This window comes from Synchytrium microbalum, assembly GCF_006535985.1.
Source record: "Synchytrium microbalum strain JEL517 chromosome Unknown SmJEL517_scf0010, whole genome shotgun sequence".
Classification (NCBI taxonomy): domain Eukaryota; kingdom Fungi; phylum Chytridiomycota; class Chytridiomycetes; order Synchytriales; family Synchytriaceae; genus Synchytrium; species Synchytrium microbalum.
The window spans coordinates 125,331-142,566 of NW_022158359.1; the positions used below are offsets into that span (position 1 = coordinate 125,331).

Consider the following 17,236-nt stretch of genomic DNA (forward strand, 5'->3'; position numbering starts at 1 on the left):
AACCATGATACTACTATAAAGTGGCACCTGATCTCGTTTTAGTGGATTAGACGTTTCCTCGGTGTTGACTCCAGCATTCGTTGTCGTAGAGGTAGTTTGGTTCCATTGGAACAGTGCCGAGATTTTCTTGCCACCAATCTTGACAGCCTTTGCGTGGTGTGGTGGCTGCTGTTGCATACTGGAAGAGCTCTCCGATCTAAGATGTACCCGATTCAACAGCCTCTCGCGCGAGAAGGTGGCCGGCTGACTGGAGAAAATTTCTGAGGAAAAGATAGATAAAAGAAGTTGGTTTCTTGAATCCTGCAATGTGGAGAACACTTGTAGTCAAGTCTTTACCTTTCCAGCAACCTCCTGGCCTTGCGCCACGGAATTTTATGCTGAATTGATGGTTGAAAGTATGATGAACGAATCCATGGATTGTCGCCATGGATGGTGATTCTCGATCTTTCTTTTCCCCCCTTTTCTGGACCCGGATAAAAATAGGCACGAAGGAAAAATAAAAGATAAGACTTCGGCTTTGTTTGCCGAGACCAGATGACGTTTCACCTGGATCCGATTAGGATATTTTTGCTAGTTCCTCTGAGATTGCCAAGTCTGACATTGGTCATTGGCAGCAGTCCCAGCATAGATTAACCAAACATCCGTCGATTCCAGTCATGATACTGAATTCTTGACCGGGATGCACCTTTTACAACACCCTTCCTTACTGCAGTTGACTACAAACGATGCATCGAAGCAAGATGACAATCCATCGTCTCGATCTCTCCCTCTTTCGGTCAGTTTAACACTGTAGGTAGTAGGTAGGACTATTAGGTGATGACGGTGTAAGCAACTTCATTGAGCATGAAGTTATATGTAGATAGCCATTATATTGAAAATGTATCGTTTGGAGATCAACATATCAGGAGGAATATCTAAAATCGTGGATTCAAATTGATTCCTGGAGGTATCAGACCGAAAAGTACGTTTTGACGTTTTGACCGATACTACATCCAGAAAATACTTGCAAACTAAGTGGTAACAGGTGTACTGATGTAATCTATCCCTTATTTAGTGGAAAATGGATCCAATGTCGTGTCCAGTACATGTTTTTTTGAGAGGCCTTTCAGACAAGTTTTGAGTGTGTTTTCAGCAGAAGCTACAAACAAATCCAAACATACCATCGTTAAATGATGAACATCGAAAAATGCGTATTTTAGTAACCCATATCAAAGTCGGTGACAGGAATTCAACGCTTCTCACAAAAACGCTCGCGATTGTCGTTTTGTACTTTTTTTGTGGTGCTAGTCGACCTTACGCTCGGTAATAGCATCAAGTGTAGTAGGTATACATATTCAAACGACTGTTGAACAATGACAAATTGCCAGACAGGATAAAAAGCGATATTTGTTTCAGGTGCAGATTGAATTGTTTTCAGCACGAACGGCAAACTTGCCAAAGAAACCCATGCTCTGACTAAAACGGAGAATTTGGAAGGATCACGGGGTATCTTAACCAATGATCAAGCTAGAATTCAGAACGCTCTTTGGGTGTCACTTTTCACTCTTTACTGAACAAAACTTGAAAAGATCTGCTTCCGAGAACTGACGCAACTTGGCCGATTTCAAGGAGTGAACAAAGATGGCTGCTGAAAGATACAGAACTATCTTTTATTTTCACACAGTGTCATGTTCTGTTCTTTCTGACTGCTGAGCTCTACCATCAAAAACCAAAACTCTTATCACTTACCAAGATCCAAACGACCACAAGACGCAATGATGTGAAGGAGAGCACTTGATTGACCCGGACATCGGAAAGAAGAGTTTAAACATATTTGAATAATGATTTGTGCAGTCTGGTAGTTTAGTTGACTATTTAAGGGATATTTGACTATTTGAGGATGGCAAAGGATCTTACAAAACTTTACAACGTGACGATAGCATCAGAAACTAAAATTTGATACAGTAGATACAGAGGGTGAAACACGCCTTTTACTATTATATTGTGGCATTGGGCCTCTGATCCGATCCATATGAGATGTGCTGGCGTTGATTCCAGACCATACTTTCATGATTGTAGCAGTTTTGAGATGTTCAAGAAATGCTGGTATATCTTTCACGTTCATGTTTATAGCAATTGTGCGTTGTCGTGGTTCATGTGGCATCCTGAAAATATTATCGAATCCGTAATAATACTGTAGGAAGTGTATTCACAGGCTTGTGAAGCTGATTTCACCCAAAAAGCTGAAAAATTCAAGAAAGTAAAAGTTAGATTGTTTGGCCAGCGTAGAAGGACGTCTTTAATCAAGTCGAACCTGGCCCAATATAATATCACGCACTGGCGGTGCTCCTGGCAGTTTAAGTTTAATGAGGTGTTTGGCCCAGTAACATCATTGTAAGACCAGGGAAGAAAAAGGCTGGGTAATGATAACAAAGCGATCTGGATTACGTTTAAGTAACCGGCTCATCTTTTCGGCCAGCGTTCTGAATGGGACCTCGGATCCAACGATCCAAAACGGGCACACATAATTCATACCGGCAATACAATCACCTCGAGCAGCAAAATGGTCAGCGTCAACGTAGACTGAAGCCTGGATGGTGTTGCGGGTTCCATGGCATTGACTGGCGCAAGCCTTCTTTGGTTAGGGCAACCAACTTTCACAGTCGTTTCTACGTCATGGCCTTATGGCTTGAAAGGTCATCTCCAAAAGGATCTTTCGCAAATTCCAAGCAGCCCATTGTTTGATGATGTACGTAAAAGCGGTCGAGTGCTCTAGTACGTGTCTTCCAGAATAGGATTCTTGTTCATCGATTCTTGCTCCTTTCGCCTCTGGCACTACTCTTTTGTGTTTTCATTTTTGCATCGCTGTTGCCGCAATTGAAATTTTCGAGGAAAATTCCAGTCAAGTGGTAAAGACGAGGGCCTTGAAGCATTTGATTGCATACATGAAATGATAGTCTCCCTCATTGTATGTTGCTCCTGACCGTTTCAAAAACAAAAACTGTTGGAAAACAATGGAGAAACATGTGTCAAAAACAAATAAGTCGATCGAGAGCAATGGAACACGTTGGTAACTACAAACATGAGTTTTAATCTGGTGTCATTACTATTATTGAGACTGTGCTATTACTAGATATAAAATATGTGGGGTGGCGAAATTCACTAAACGTGACAGGCCATCAGATCGAGCGAGCGAGACAGATAACTTAAAACCTAGATATAGATGATATAGATGCAGTCTTTAAGCTTAGATCACTGATGGTGCTACTATATTGTGGCATCAGGCTCCTTGTCAGAGCCATGGATGCGTTGGCGTTGATTCCCGACCAGAGATTTGTGTAAGTGGCAGCGTTTTTGAGGTCTTCGATCAAAGCAGGGATCTGCTTCACGTTTATATTTATGGCACTTGTGCGTTGTCGTGGTTGATGCATGCTTGACACGTTGTCTGCTGCTAGCAGTGTGTGAAGAGAGTAGTGCATTTTTTCTTTTCGATTTCTCCGGGAAGATCGCTTTGGAAGGTTTGCTAAAAAAGTCAACGAAATAAATGATTTAGCATGGTTTGTACGATTCACAACAGCATCTGCGTCAATCCTAACCTGTTCTGAAGGGTAGCGTTTCGGTTGTATGAAATTTAATGGCAAACGTTTAGACAGGAGAAGTTTGATTTAGCCCGCCGGGAAAATGATGTCAGGTGGAGTTAACTAAGATGTTGTGATTATTGTTCCACCGCAAATCTCCAGATTTTCAGATCGTCAAAACAAACAAAGCAATGGAGCTTCTCCAGCCTTCTAGCTCCCACGATCCCGGCCGGCACGTCACGTCAGAAAAGCGTGACATATCTCTTGAAATTTGCCTCAAGTTGCTTGGAATTTGGTCAGATGTCAGATGATGTCAATTCAGATGACAGATTTGGCTGCTGGCTGGAAAGAAAAAGTCTGTGATGTTTTGATGTCGTTTGTTCCAGAAGTACCAAGTACATATACTCTATACCAAATAATGGAAATCCTGATAGCCACCGTTCGTGGCTTTCTTTCATACTGGCAGCTGGGTGATCTATCGCATAATGCCACGCCTAAGGCTCCCAAGCCATACCTCGAGATTCTATGTGAAGCACTAGTCACTTCTGTGCAAAACGAACTTTGACGCAGAGGTCAACCAACAATGGGAAAAGCCAAGGTAAGGAATGGTCCCTTAGCGATTGGCAGAACTACGAATCCGTAGAAAGTATGTTAATACCTCTTTCCCGTCCTTCAGAAGAAGCAAAAGGAACGAGCAGTTGATAACAAAGATTTGCATACCCGAATGAACTTTTTGCAACAAGCTTCCTTACTGAAGTCGACTACAAAAGATGCTTCCAATCTACATAATCCATCTTCTCGACCTCTTCTTCCTCTGGGACGTTTCTACGCTGTGGGGATGCGCAACATTGCATCAAAATTGGTGATGAGGGTGTAAGCAATCTTTGTTGCATTAAATGGACGCCTTGTGGCTTTTATATTGAGTATCTGCCTCTCAGAGATCCACTTGTCAAGAGGAATATGTGCAACAAGTGTGGATGCATGTTGATTCCTGGAGTGACTAGCAAAGTCAGAACGAAAAGTGTGTTTCAATCAACCGTGTTTGCCATCATTGTAAGTTGGGTCTTATTGCGATGTTCTGATATGTCTTTTTATTATCTTAGGGAAGCACGGATCCACAGTCGTGTCTACTACATGTCTCGAGTGCTTGTTTCAAAAGAATCTACCAACCAACCCGAAGAAACCATTGTTCAATGATGTTCATCGAGTGGATGAGCCTGTTAATACGTGATATTCGTGATTAAAGGCAGGATGCAATGGTCCTCATTATATGGGAGACGGCTCAGAAATTTTTTTCTGCTGGTCAAACGCGATAAATAACTTTAAATGCAGAGAAACGATAATTTATTACAAAATTACAGATAGCTGGAGAGTAATCTTTGTTTCTAATGCAGTTGAAAAGGACTCAGTCCGTCCCTACTTACAAGTCTGCAATAATCTGTTTTGGCACGATCTCTAGAAAACTCTGCGGGCAGGACCGGAGGAAGTAGTTCAACTCGCAGCCTAAAGTTATGCCCATAATGTCACGTAACAGTCCGTATTCCTTGGCATCGTTATCAACCACATTACAATCAACAGCACGAGCAATTTTATGGAATTCAAACACCTTCGACGGAGACGTTTCATACCACTCTCTACAAGCAGATTATGAGTCTGAAAGCTTGACTCCTTCTACTGTAATTTTGGGCCTTATTGATCGCATCAGAGCGGTAGATTCTGCGGGTAGCATTTTCACAAGTAGGATATCAGATGGTGAACTGCTGCAACGATGTAAAGAGATATCGTCCATGTTTCCGGATGCTTCAGATAGGCCAGGTACGAATTTTTTTGTTTCCTTGTTTCTGTCAGCTAGACTCTTGACTAATTCTATGTTTTACAGCACTTTGGGGCATACCTTTTGCTGTTTCAGACTGTATTAATGTAGCAAGAATGACAACGGATTGGGTATTTGTACTCTGCATGTGCATGTCGTCTTCTTTCTCAGACAAATCCAAATCACTGACTGGGATCAATTTCAAAGGGCGTGCCTGAATTTGGTACTCTCGAACGTGAAACAGCACACATAGTGGAATTGTGTCTTGGATCTGGAGCCATATTGATTGGTAAAACGCATCTCGACCAGTTCTCATCTGGTCTAACTGGCACACGAACAGCTACATCACCAGTATCATGCTATTACGGACCACCACATACATTCATACCTGGAGGCTCTTCAACTGGAGCAGCTGCAGCAGTTGCTAACGGTCTAGTGACATTCTCATTGGCAGTAGATACGTGGGGCGATGTAGCTATCCCAGCATCGTTGAATGGACAAGTTGGTTTGAAGATGAGCAAAGGAGCTGGATCTTGCTCTGGTGTGTTGGACAATTGCAAATGTCTAGATTCGCCTGGCATTATAGCTTCATCAGTTGCAGATGCTCAGGTAGTGTTTGAAGTCATTGCAAAGTACGATCCCAGTGACATCTTTTCAATATCAGTTCCTAAATGTAAGTTGAAATCAACGGTCTTTAAACTAGGCCCCAAGCCAACACATATTTTCAAAACTAGCACCACGACAAAGCATTGAAAAGATATTCAGGATTGGTTTCCCACCGGCAGATCAACTAGTCTTTACAGGGCCAGATGCTGATTATCGCAAAATATTATTCTACGCAGCTATTGACATGCTTGAATCAATCGGGGGTGTTATTGTCGAAGAACCAGATCCGAGATTTGACTACTCTGTCTATAACCGTGCCAACGCTCTAGTCTCCAACAGCAATCTCTATAAGACGGAGAGACTCGCCAACCCACGATTGATCCAATTCCTCCAAAAGTATAGCTGGATGAACTCATCTGTACTTCCAATAGTCCATAAAACCCTGACAGATCCGATAACCCCGTCGAAAGACTCTTCCACTAACATCACAATCGGCGCTACCGACACATCATCGAACCTCGCAATGCTGAATTCCGGAGCTGAAGTATGGGCGACATCGTACGCCCTCAAACGGTTACAAAACGAACATGTCAAACACTTTCGGCCCGTAGAGGAATCAGGTGGTCTAGATCTTGATTTCTTGGTAGTACCAACAGTGCCGAAACACTATAGTATAAAAGAAACAACCGCCGACCAGCTTGGCACAAACCTCGAATTAGGAATGTACACCAGGTTTACAAATCCCCTAGATTTGTGCTCGATTACAATCCCAACCGGTTTTGTATCTGCAGATGGAACGCGTATAGTAGATGATCCAGATGATGACGATGATAATCTGGACGACAACGAAGACAATGGGGCTGGTCTGTTTTGGAACACGTCTGGACAAAAGTCTAAAAGTGTGACTGATAGGCATCTCAAGTTGCCGTTTAGTATCACTATATTGGCACCAGCTGGGAGGGACGCTGATTTGTTGGAACTGGGGAAACGGATTGAAAAGGCTAGAGGGAGAGCAGTAGAGAGTGAAGATGTAGAAGAACCAGATCATCCCGTTATGGGAGATGTAATGTAATTGAATAAGGTCTGTAAATAGAGCAACAATCAAGCAGGCTTTCGTTGTACTCGCTTAAAGGGGCAACTTTGAGGAACACTATGTTTATCATGATGCAACCATTTCTTATATATATATACGACGGCTTTGCTACTACTGCGACTACTTAGCAGGTACAAGCATATCAACCAACCAATCCAATGGCACAATCTGGGTTTCTGGACCCAAATTTGCATGTTCCAGCTAACAGTACGGAAGCTTGTGAGCTTCAAACATCAACATAAAAAGCCTGGTAAACAAATTGCACATACCAAGTTTGATACAGCAGCTTCATCATGCCCACAAACCAAATGTGTCACATGTTCAGAGACCTGCATGGAAATTTCACCACCATATGCGATCACACGGCGTGCAAATTGACGTTCCAAATCTGGTGACGATATACCAACCAGATGGATAATGCATCCTTCCAGCACATCTAGGAACGGATTGGGCACCGTAAATACACTGTTTGTACTATTAGTACTATTTGTGCGATGGCTGTCTGGTTGTTTGATGTATTTAGATGACACATCATTCTCGAGCTCATCTTCAAGCTCTGTGTCTGAGCCACTTTCAGACGGACTCGTGTCTGTGTTTGGTTGGTGTCTCGATGATGACGAAGCCTCGTCGACCATTACTACATCATCGTCGTCGTAAGCCTTGAAGGTTCGCGGATGTGGTCTTGACGAGCCACGTCCGCCTCGTTGATAATAGTATCTGTCACAAGAGAGAGTAAACACATCTGCTCACGAAATTACTACACATTAAGTGGACAACACTCACATCGAGACTGGCAGTCCCTGATTAACAAGACACTTTCTGATCAGCCTCTCAGTCTTGTACCAGTCAAATCCAGGCGTCGTCTGCCCCAGACGTGGCAAATGAATAGATGCATGCAACGACTTGGCAGCTTTTGCGATACTATTCAGAGCCTGCTCTAAGTCCGGGAAGCGAATAGGACTGATTGAATTATCACGACTCCGTTTCTGAGCGACTGCTAGAGCAACATGTATATTGGGTTGTTTTGATGACTCAATCAGGTGAGCTGAACCTTGAAGCAAGTCGTCGTTTTCTGACGCTGCTTCATAGTATTCGGAGCAGTTGCCAAGAGAAGATAGTGCGGCAAACACCCCTTTACCTGGCCAGTACCCAGAATCATCACAGACACTAAACGAAAGGACGACGTAAGGTCGCTTAAAAAATGATTGGGTCTCCTGCAGTACTCACTGTATAATGATTGCTTGGCGTCCGTCATTCACATGTGGACGTGATACATCTCCACTGACAAAACTCAAACGACCATCATCTCCCTCATCATCAACAACATCACCATCCGGCACATTTTGATCTTGTTTCGATACAACTTCCAGGGATCTACTCTCGTATCCATTCTCTGCCCATTTAGTAAGTTTTCTCTCATGTTTCTTTGCAGCATTTTCAGCTTTGCGTCTAACGCGATCAGCTTCATCTTGTGCAGAGAATTCTTCGTCATTTTCAGCAGGAGATCGTTTGCGCTATCATGACAATTGAATGTTAGCTTTTTGTTGCTGACTTTACAGACACAATAATACACAGATATTTCAGGATTGTTCACCTTGGACACAGTAAACTCTTTCTTAAAGGCATCTTCCTTGAGCTTTTCAAAGGCTACCTGGTCTGCCTTATAATCATGACCCTCATACATATAAAAGTTTTCAGGTGAATTTTCATCTTCTGATACTTCAAGTAGTGTCTGTATCGCAGCATCATCAATACTCTTCCCATCCAACAAGTCAGAGATTTGTTGAATTGTCATGTCATCTTCTAATTCTTCATCAGACATGACCTTCTTCAAACCAAATTGTAGCATGGAGACTAGCTCGTCAGTCCCATTTGGAGCCTGGAAGAAGGATGGGTTCAAGGTTTGCAGTGCTGATCAAAGATAATGATGGTTTAGAGACTTACACTCGATGATTCATCCGGGACGGAGGTTTCAACACCCTTCATAATATCTCGTGAGAGAGCCAACTTTTTCGTAGCTCTGCGATAGATGATTTCTTCTACGGTGTCACGCGCCAGAAGTCTGAATACCTGAATTTTACATCTTTTAGCTCAATTGTGCAAGTGCCAGCGATTTCGAATTCCTAGATACCTGAACGGTCTTGGTTTGGCCTATCCGATGAGCTCGTGCCATGGCCTGCTGATCCATTGTAGGATCTATGACGACAGAAAATTCGTGAGTCCATTGTAAAAAGAGACTCGCGAGTCCATTGTTTTCTTGACTGCGTGCTATCTTGGGTAATCAAGTGAAGCTTACTCCAATCCGAATCGATGAAAATGACAGTATCTGCTGCGGTCAAATTGAGTCCAACGCCTCCAGCTCGTGTGGACAGCAGGAACACAAACGTAGTAGCTTTTGAAAATGTCTTAACTGCGAGATTACGTTCTTCCCCACGTACAGACCCGTCCAATCTTTCATAGGAGTATTCTCTATAGGTGAGATAGTCTTGCAAGACATCCAGCATATGTGTCGATTGTGAAAATATGAGTGCTCGACGATCACGTTTCTTGAGTTCACTCAATAAGCGATCCACAATGACGAGCTTTCCCGAAGCATCAACCAAATGCTCGCCAGCTTCGTATGGCTCGGGCTCGACACCTGAAAACATGTACGGGTGGTTTACACATTTGCGTAGTTGAGACAAGACATTCAGTAGTTTTGATCGTTGGGTCTTGTCGAATAATGTTGGGTCTTTCGATAAAAGTGATTTATATTGGGCACGCTGAATCTTGGTGAGCGCTGTTGGTGTTCAGCGATGTAAGCAATCGATTTTTTATTCAAAATTGGAAGGACTTACGAGTGTAAATGACAGTTTCTGTAAGCTCTGGCAACGTTAGTACGTCCTTCTTGTTCCTCCTCAACATGAACCTACATTAAATTACAGTATTTGGATACCACCCAGAAACCAACGATGTATTAAGAAAACGTACGGTTTTAGCAACTCTTTCAACTGATCCATTCTCTCCTGCTTCTCATCTGCACTGACTCGTCCAGGATCAAACCACTCAAGGAAGCGATCGACTTGGTCTCCCCATATCTGAGGATTTGAAAAGCGAAGCATGGCATATAGCTCATACAGATTGTTTTGTATCGGCGTGCCAGAGAGTAAAACACTATGAGGTATATCCAGTGCTTCTAAGTTTTGATAAAAGAGAGAGCTTCTGTTCTTAAGCCGGTGAGCCTCATCCACAATCACCAAGTGCAAGGACAATGTGCCAAAGTATTCCACGTCCTAATGTAAATTCTGGTTTCAATCAATTGGCTCATACACAACAGCAAGGTGTTTGATCCGTATACGGCGAGAAACTCAACAAAACAGCAAGCCGCTTAATGTATACACGGCGAGGAATACAGCAGCGGACCCTTACAGCATTGAAAGTCTCGGGTGTCGTGACAATGACATTGACATCGTTTGTGATTTGCGAACGGAGAGCATCACGTTCTGGACGCGTTCCATGATGTGATATGAATTTCAAGGCTGGTGCCCATCTTGAGAGTTCGTCCGCCCAATTGTCAAGAACCGACACAGGAACAATGACCAAAGTCAAATGCCTCTTGATGGATGTCTCGTGCAAATGAGCAATGAGCCCAATAGCCTGAATAGTTTTGCCCAGTCCCATCTCATCAGCTAATAGCCCATTTACGTTGGATCTATATATGCTAGCCAGCCATCGTACGCCTTCAAGCTGCAAGAAATCATGTCAGTGACTTTCAAGCAGTGACTTTTAAAAGTTGATGCCAGCGACAAACAGGTAGTAAGGCCATGCCTGGTAATTACGAAGAGTAACATTCTGTAACAATTTTGGCTGATTTTGAGGGTCTCCAAGACGTAGCGTTCCTGCCACTTCCGTGATGCTAGCAACCAAGCTTTCTCTGTCAGTCAGTTCTGTAGTTCTAGACGATCGACCCTTCAGGCGCTTTGCAGAGCTAGCCTGTTTGTCAACGTTCCATTCTTCATCGTCTGAATCGTCCTTCCTTACTCTCGACATTATTTGAGGCACTCTGTGGTCTTTTAAGCCAGCTGGTTTCACTGTGTTTCAGTGAAATACCTCAGTGAATTTTACCAGCAGCTCGCGTTTGTAAACGATGGTAACTGCAAATCAGCCATGCTCCTAAGTGTTTCTAGGTCGTTCGAAATTGATTGGTGCGGAAGAGACTAGAGACACCTGCAACAAACCTCAAATTCAAATTCTCACTTGATCGCGATCTGGTTTGACCAAGAATACCTACACACACAACTAAAACAAAGCCGATATCAAAAAAGTTCCCTCTCTGCACGCCATTCTTTCACCATTTCACGTATACATTGGTGGCCCTACCCAAACTATTCTCCACCTGAAAAAAACATTCCGTAACACTATGGCAGTAACAGCCTCGATGACGACACAGACTTGGAGACAGGACGTCTCGGTCCACCACGATAAGGAAAGCTCTGCAGACTCTTTGGACTCTATAAATCAATCCGATCAGCAACAATACCATGAGTCACGTCACAATCATCATAATCACGACCGTGTCGGAAGTGGTTATAATTTCGCAGCCGACGGCGGTCTATCCGATCCAATAATTCAGAAATTACTAGAGAATCGCCCAAAGATGAATGATGTTAGCGATGCTGACGAAGAAGAGAGGAAAAGAAGAATGTGTATGTTGTTTGCGGCACTTCTATTTTTTTATGAACAAGGGAATTTGGTGGTGATACATCATTCCCCAAAGATACGGACACCAAAAACTAACATTATTTCAATTATTCTAGATAATATGCTGAGACACTCACATCACTATAAACGATTACAGGTTCGTGATGCCAATACAAAGTGGGGAGAGGACTTGCAGGCTTTGGATGCTGCACTAGCCTCTGAATCCACCACTACCGACAACTCTACTTTATCTCCACCATCAAATTCGAACGAGAGTCATGGTACTCGCCCATCATTTGCACAAATACACCAGCAACAACAACTTCAGCAACAAGAACAACTTCAGCATCAACACCAGTTGGAAGTCTCCCCATCAACCACATCACCAGCATCGTCAACCCCCGACACATCAGAGCCCTTCCCATCCACAGCATTACGATCACGATCAGTCCTAGACTCCATAACAGATTCCCCCCAATTGAGCAGCATTCTCCCAACACCAGCAGCACTATCACGACGAGCAAGAAGGGTCTCATTCTGTGTCCAACCACCAGAAGTAATCGCTACTCCGTCTTCGGTAGAATCCGCAGGTCGTGATTCTGAAATTTCTAAATTCTCATCACAACCGTCGACATCATCAGCATCCGATCTATCAAGTCAATCTAAATCATCGTCTAGAGATGACATTGTTGTTACTGATGAACCGGAAGACGAGATTGAACCTGCTAATATGAATGTGGTAACCTCAAGCCCAACGTCACCGGATGACCACAGGGGTAGTAAACAATCTTTATCATCGCCAACGGGGCGACTTAACTCTGTAGACGAGGGGGAATGTGAAACTTCGGCGCCATCATCACCGCATGGTACCAGAACACCAAGAATATGGGATGGACTACTTAAAAAGTTGAGAAGGACTGATGGGGGGTCCAGTGCAAGAAGCTCTTCTCAGAGCCGCCAGTAAAACACGCCGAACCTAGTCTTTCTTGAAAAGGAAGAGTGCAAATCTTTATCTTATTACAAAACATCTTGTTGTTTTTCGTCTCCCAAAAAAACCTCTTCAGCCAAAATAAACAAAAGCACTTGTCTAGCTTAAACAAAAGTCCATTTTATGCAAGTTTGATGTCGTCCCACTATACATGATGCGAAGAATCTGGCCATTTTTTATATTACATGATGTCGTCTGACAAGATAAAATGAGGTTCCTGAAATTACAATCATTGCTGAAACAATGGCAAAAAACCAGTACAAGCTTTCCTGTCCTTGCCCTGGTACCTAAGCGTGGAATAAACACGATGAGCAGTTGAATTTGCACAACCAACAAAGAAGAGCCTGACGACTTCAAGTGATGAGACACCTCCACAACAACTTACCAAAACGTTCATACCCCACAATCCAGTTATGACGTTGAGCGGAACTAGCACTGAGGCTAGAGCCGTCATTCGCATGACAACATCGTTAGTCTTGTTGGATGCTTGAGTCAGTTCAATTGTTATAGATGCAAGATAGTTTGAATGAGATCGTGACAATGTTGCCTCATAATGAAACACGTTTTGAAGCATAGTGAGTATATGATCTAAATGATGAAATGTCTATTTGTTAGTTCATCGACAAACAGTGCCCAAAAAAAGGGGCTAAATATTCCTGCGATGTACCTTGAATGTCACCAAGATACAGCACAGTCTCACTACCAGGCGCAACCCTCTCACCACATCTCTTGATGATGGTTTTCAATACATCTGGTTTGGTAGCCAACAATCTCATCAACTGATTCACATTCTTTCGAGCCATACCAACTCGTTGCAACATGTCTGATTGTTCAGATTCTTTGAGAATCAATACTAGATCATCTATGGTGTCTACTTCTAGCTCTGTGTATCGAAGAAGGGGCTGGAAGGAGTCTGTTATGTCGTCGATGATGGCATATGATATCCAGTCTACAAAGTGTTAAAAAAAGTCAAGGATTATCCCATAATCATAGGCTCTATTGTCCAATTCTTCACCTGGAGATAAAGTCATCCCATATGGCCGCAGTTGTTCAATCCTTTTGAGTACATTAAAAGTATGAGGCACAGGGCGATGGTGAAACTACAAATTTAGGGAGAAAAGGAGGTCAGTTTGAGCACGGAGACTGTTCCGTTCAAGGAAAAACAGAGCAAGCATTCACTCACAGAGAGAACGCATTCTCGAAACACGACTATAAACATCTGAATAGGCTTCAAGAACGCAACCTCGTGTTGCTCAAATGTCCGAAACACCACGAAATAGTAGTTTCGAAACACTTCGCACTTTTCGCGAGTTTCATCGGCCTCAATGTCTTCCTCCGTCAGGGGATGTATGTTGAAGAGCTAGGACGACACTTGAATCAGTAGATATTTGATAAATTGCGAGAGATGGTTTAACTTACTCTACATAGTACACCCAGTTCTTCATGAGTCGGCAGAGTAACATCAATCCAAAAAGCAGACTGTCGAAGTATTTCAGAGATTGGCTGATCAAATTTAGCAAAATCAAGGGCTTCAAACGAGTTCGATTTGAGAACGCCCGTCTTTTCAGAATAGAAACGAAGCGTTCATCTCGTTCTTGACTATACATCTACAATTCATATGCGAGTGAGTGTCCACATCACATCGCGAGGCTTGACATGTCACATATCTAGATGCTCAGGGCGAGGTTTGTTACCTTTCTCAAGAGATTCTCGTGGGGAGTAGAATTACCAGCCCTTTTAGTGAATGTGGTTGGTCGTAGTTTGGGCGAACCTGTAGCTACAGGATTTTTTCTATGATGACGTTAGCCTAAATGTCTCAAAGGTAATCCAAAGCGTGCAACGAATATTCACCTGGGAGTCTGTAAACCAGCTGCCATTATATGTTGTTGGATAGTAGTAAAGTCCATTTCATTGATTCTAAACCAATCTTCATCTCCACCCTCATCATTCTCATCATCATCAGCTGTACTGCTCTCAAACCCCTCCGAATTACGATGGCCTGTGTCGCTGGTCGTCATTGACTGTGCTGGTGGAGGTAGTTGTGTCAATAGAGACGGTGATGATGGTTGATGTCTTGTTGGTTGTGATGGTGAAAATGCGATATTTGGTAGTGACTGTCTAGGTAGACTCTTACTTAGACTACCTCGCCCTACATCGTCTCCTCTTCTATAATGACTTTCTTGAGCAGGTGATTGCATGTGACTTGTTATCCTTATCGGCGACGGTGAAGTCCTCGACCTAGCGTCCTCCTCCTCTTCATCGTCGTCGTCGTCGTCACCACGGTTGTTGTTCTCCTTGTCAGTTGCCGATCGTAACTCTGGCATTGACATTTGCACGACAGATTTAGATCGTTGACGTATAGGTGCATCCTGATTATTATTGATGCTGTTATTACTAAAAAAGACGGGCCCAGAGGGAGGTGGTTGGAGCTGTGTCCATCTAGTACTAGCTCTTGGAGTGGAGGACAGATAGTGCGAATCATTGTGAAAGGAGAATGCGGCTCCAATATCCGTGTCGTACTTGTTTCCAGCAAGACTGTTGTGAGAAGATCCATTCGAATTCAAATTGTTTGAGCTGTCTCGACGTAAAAGTGATTTTGGGGATGGGCCAGATGGCGACTTTTGTGGAGATGGAGAGGAGAGTGGGCCGGGGGCAGTCTGGCGATGGAATAAAGTGTTTATTCGAGCTGTATTGGTGGTAGGCAGCAATGGTGATGTTTCACTGCTGCTATCGCCTTCCAAGTTGAAGATATCGTCTTGGCTACTTTTGCTCATTGTGCTAGTGGAGATAAGCAAAATGGTAAGTATGTTATCACGCATATAGATACGCTAACGTGCATGCCTTCCTCTTCCCCTATGATCTAGCTACTAGCTTTATGTGTTTAGGTTTCTGATCGACATGTACATTGGCTGACTTAAAAGACAAGTAGGGTAGTCGCTTTCGATCGCGTATTTACGCGAATTCAGAATTGCAGTCATTTTAATATTTTAGCATTGATGCACTTTTGGTCGCTGAAGTCAGGATTAGGTGTCTGACACGCTTACAGCTGGTATAATCGGAGATTCTGATCATTTTCGACGTGGATGCGGACGCTACGGATTGTCCATACACCTTTGACTTGGCGTTCTGAGCCTGCAACAAGCAACTGTTTTTTCCACAGCTTTGACCAACAGAACCACTCTCGGATTTTCTCCCCATCGGTCTGCAAAGGAGGCCGGCCATTCTATTGAGGTTCTACCCTACTACGAGTAACGCTCCTTGCTCTCTCCTTCTGCACTGAAAACTTTCCACTTGTGCTGCATTGCCACTTCCTTGAAAACATTCTTTTTTTGACCTATCAAACAACGCAGAGACAATCGCTTATTTGTAGCATATCGTGCATCATCATCTCGCTCTCGGAATATGGGTTGGCCGTGGGTGCCGGATCCACCACCACCACCAAAAATCCCTCCAAGTGCTGCTCCACAGTCTACTGCTCCAAGATCTAGTAGATTCCCATCTTATATTGAATTAGCAAACGATGTACCCTCTCTAACTGTAAACTCCATCCTAGGTCCAACAACAACCACCCTACCAAATACGCAGCCACTGACATCTCGCAGTACGACAACAACTACCGGAAACGTGCTTCTCGGGCATGCTAATGTAGGACCCACTGCTACTGCATCGACCGGTCTGTCGTCTCCTGTGTCGTTTTATAGCGATGCTGGTCCTTATATAATACCGTCACAAACTGTCAACGAGGCAAACCCAAGCCCAACTGCTTCGAACCAGATAATAATATCTTTCCCTGCTGAAGGTAGTCCATATATAATTCCTTCACAGCCGTTAGTCAATGAGCCAAACCCAAGCTTGGCCACGTCTACGCACCAAGCATTAACATTTATACCGTCAGCAACAATATCATCTGCTCCTATAGTAATCGAAGAAAGCCCTGTGGCAGTAATCCCCTCTCAGGTCGTACTAACCTCACCTTCAGCTTCGCCTTTAACTGGTGAACCCTCTGCGGCAGCTGTAATCCCCTCCGGAATAATACTAAACTCACCTTCAGCTTCACCTGTAACGATATCATCTGCTCCATCTGTGACGGGACAATCGGTAGCAGCACAAATCATTCCTTCACCAACGCCGGAAATAATACCAAACTCGCCGATAGTTGTAGCTCAACCTTCTGCTGTACCTATAGTCCCTTCACCAACGACGGAAATAATACAACCCAGCCTCATAATACCAACATCACCAACACCATCATCAGACCCTTCTCCAACTCCATCTTCAGATCCTTCGCCTGCTGCATCATTAGGGCCATCGCCGAATCCTGCAAGCATAACACCACAATCGTCACCAAATGCAGCTTCTGTTACTGCAACTGTAAATCCCCCTGTACCTACTACATTTCACTGTCCTCAAGTCCCTCCTGCTCCCGTACCCACAAGTGTAGCCTTTCAGATAAGCTCGTGTGATGGATCTCTAGCTTTGGGTTGTTCAAGCACGATTTC

At 43.6% G+C, this 17,236-nt stretch overlaps 2 protein-coding genes across 2 annotated transcripts; both read right to left on the minus strand.

The window, feature by feature from the left end:
• Window positions 1-7,189: 7,189 nt before the first annotated feature.
• Window positions 7,190-11,098, minus strand: SmJEL517_g02388 (uncharacterized protein; the record flags this gene model as incomplete). The annotated part of the gene is made up of 12 exons (XM_031168316.1): window positions 7,190-7,270; window positions 7,339-7,786; window positions 7,853-8,236; window positions 8,297-8,583; window positions 8,664-8,948; window positions 9,014-9,139; window positions 9,201-9,265; window positions 9,366-9,848; window positions 9,907-9,977; window positions 10,040-10,341; window positions 10,478-10,795; window positions 10,856-11,098. 12 exons carry the CDS (start codon window positions 11,096-11,098, stop codon window positions 7,190-7,192), a joined length of 3,093 nt encoding a protein of 1,030 aa, XP_031025718.1.
• Window positions 11,099-12,913: 1,815 nt separating this feature from the next.
• Window positions 12,914-15,511, minus strand: SmJEL517_g02389 (uncharacterized protein; the record flags this gene model as incomplete). The annotated part of the gene is made up of 8 exons (XM_031168317.1): window positions 12,914-13,024; window positions 13,123-13,325; window positions 13,405-13,686; window positions 13,753-13,837; window positions 13,921-14,097; window positions 14,157-14,297; window positions 14,432-14,528; window positions 14,589-15,511. 8 exons carry the CDS (start codon window positions 15,509-15,511, stop codon window positions 12,914-12,916), a joined length of 2,019 nt encoding a protein of 672 aa, XP_031025719.1.
• Between the last annotated feature and the right edge of the window lie 1,725 nt (window positions 15,512-17,236).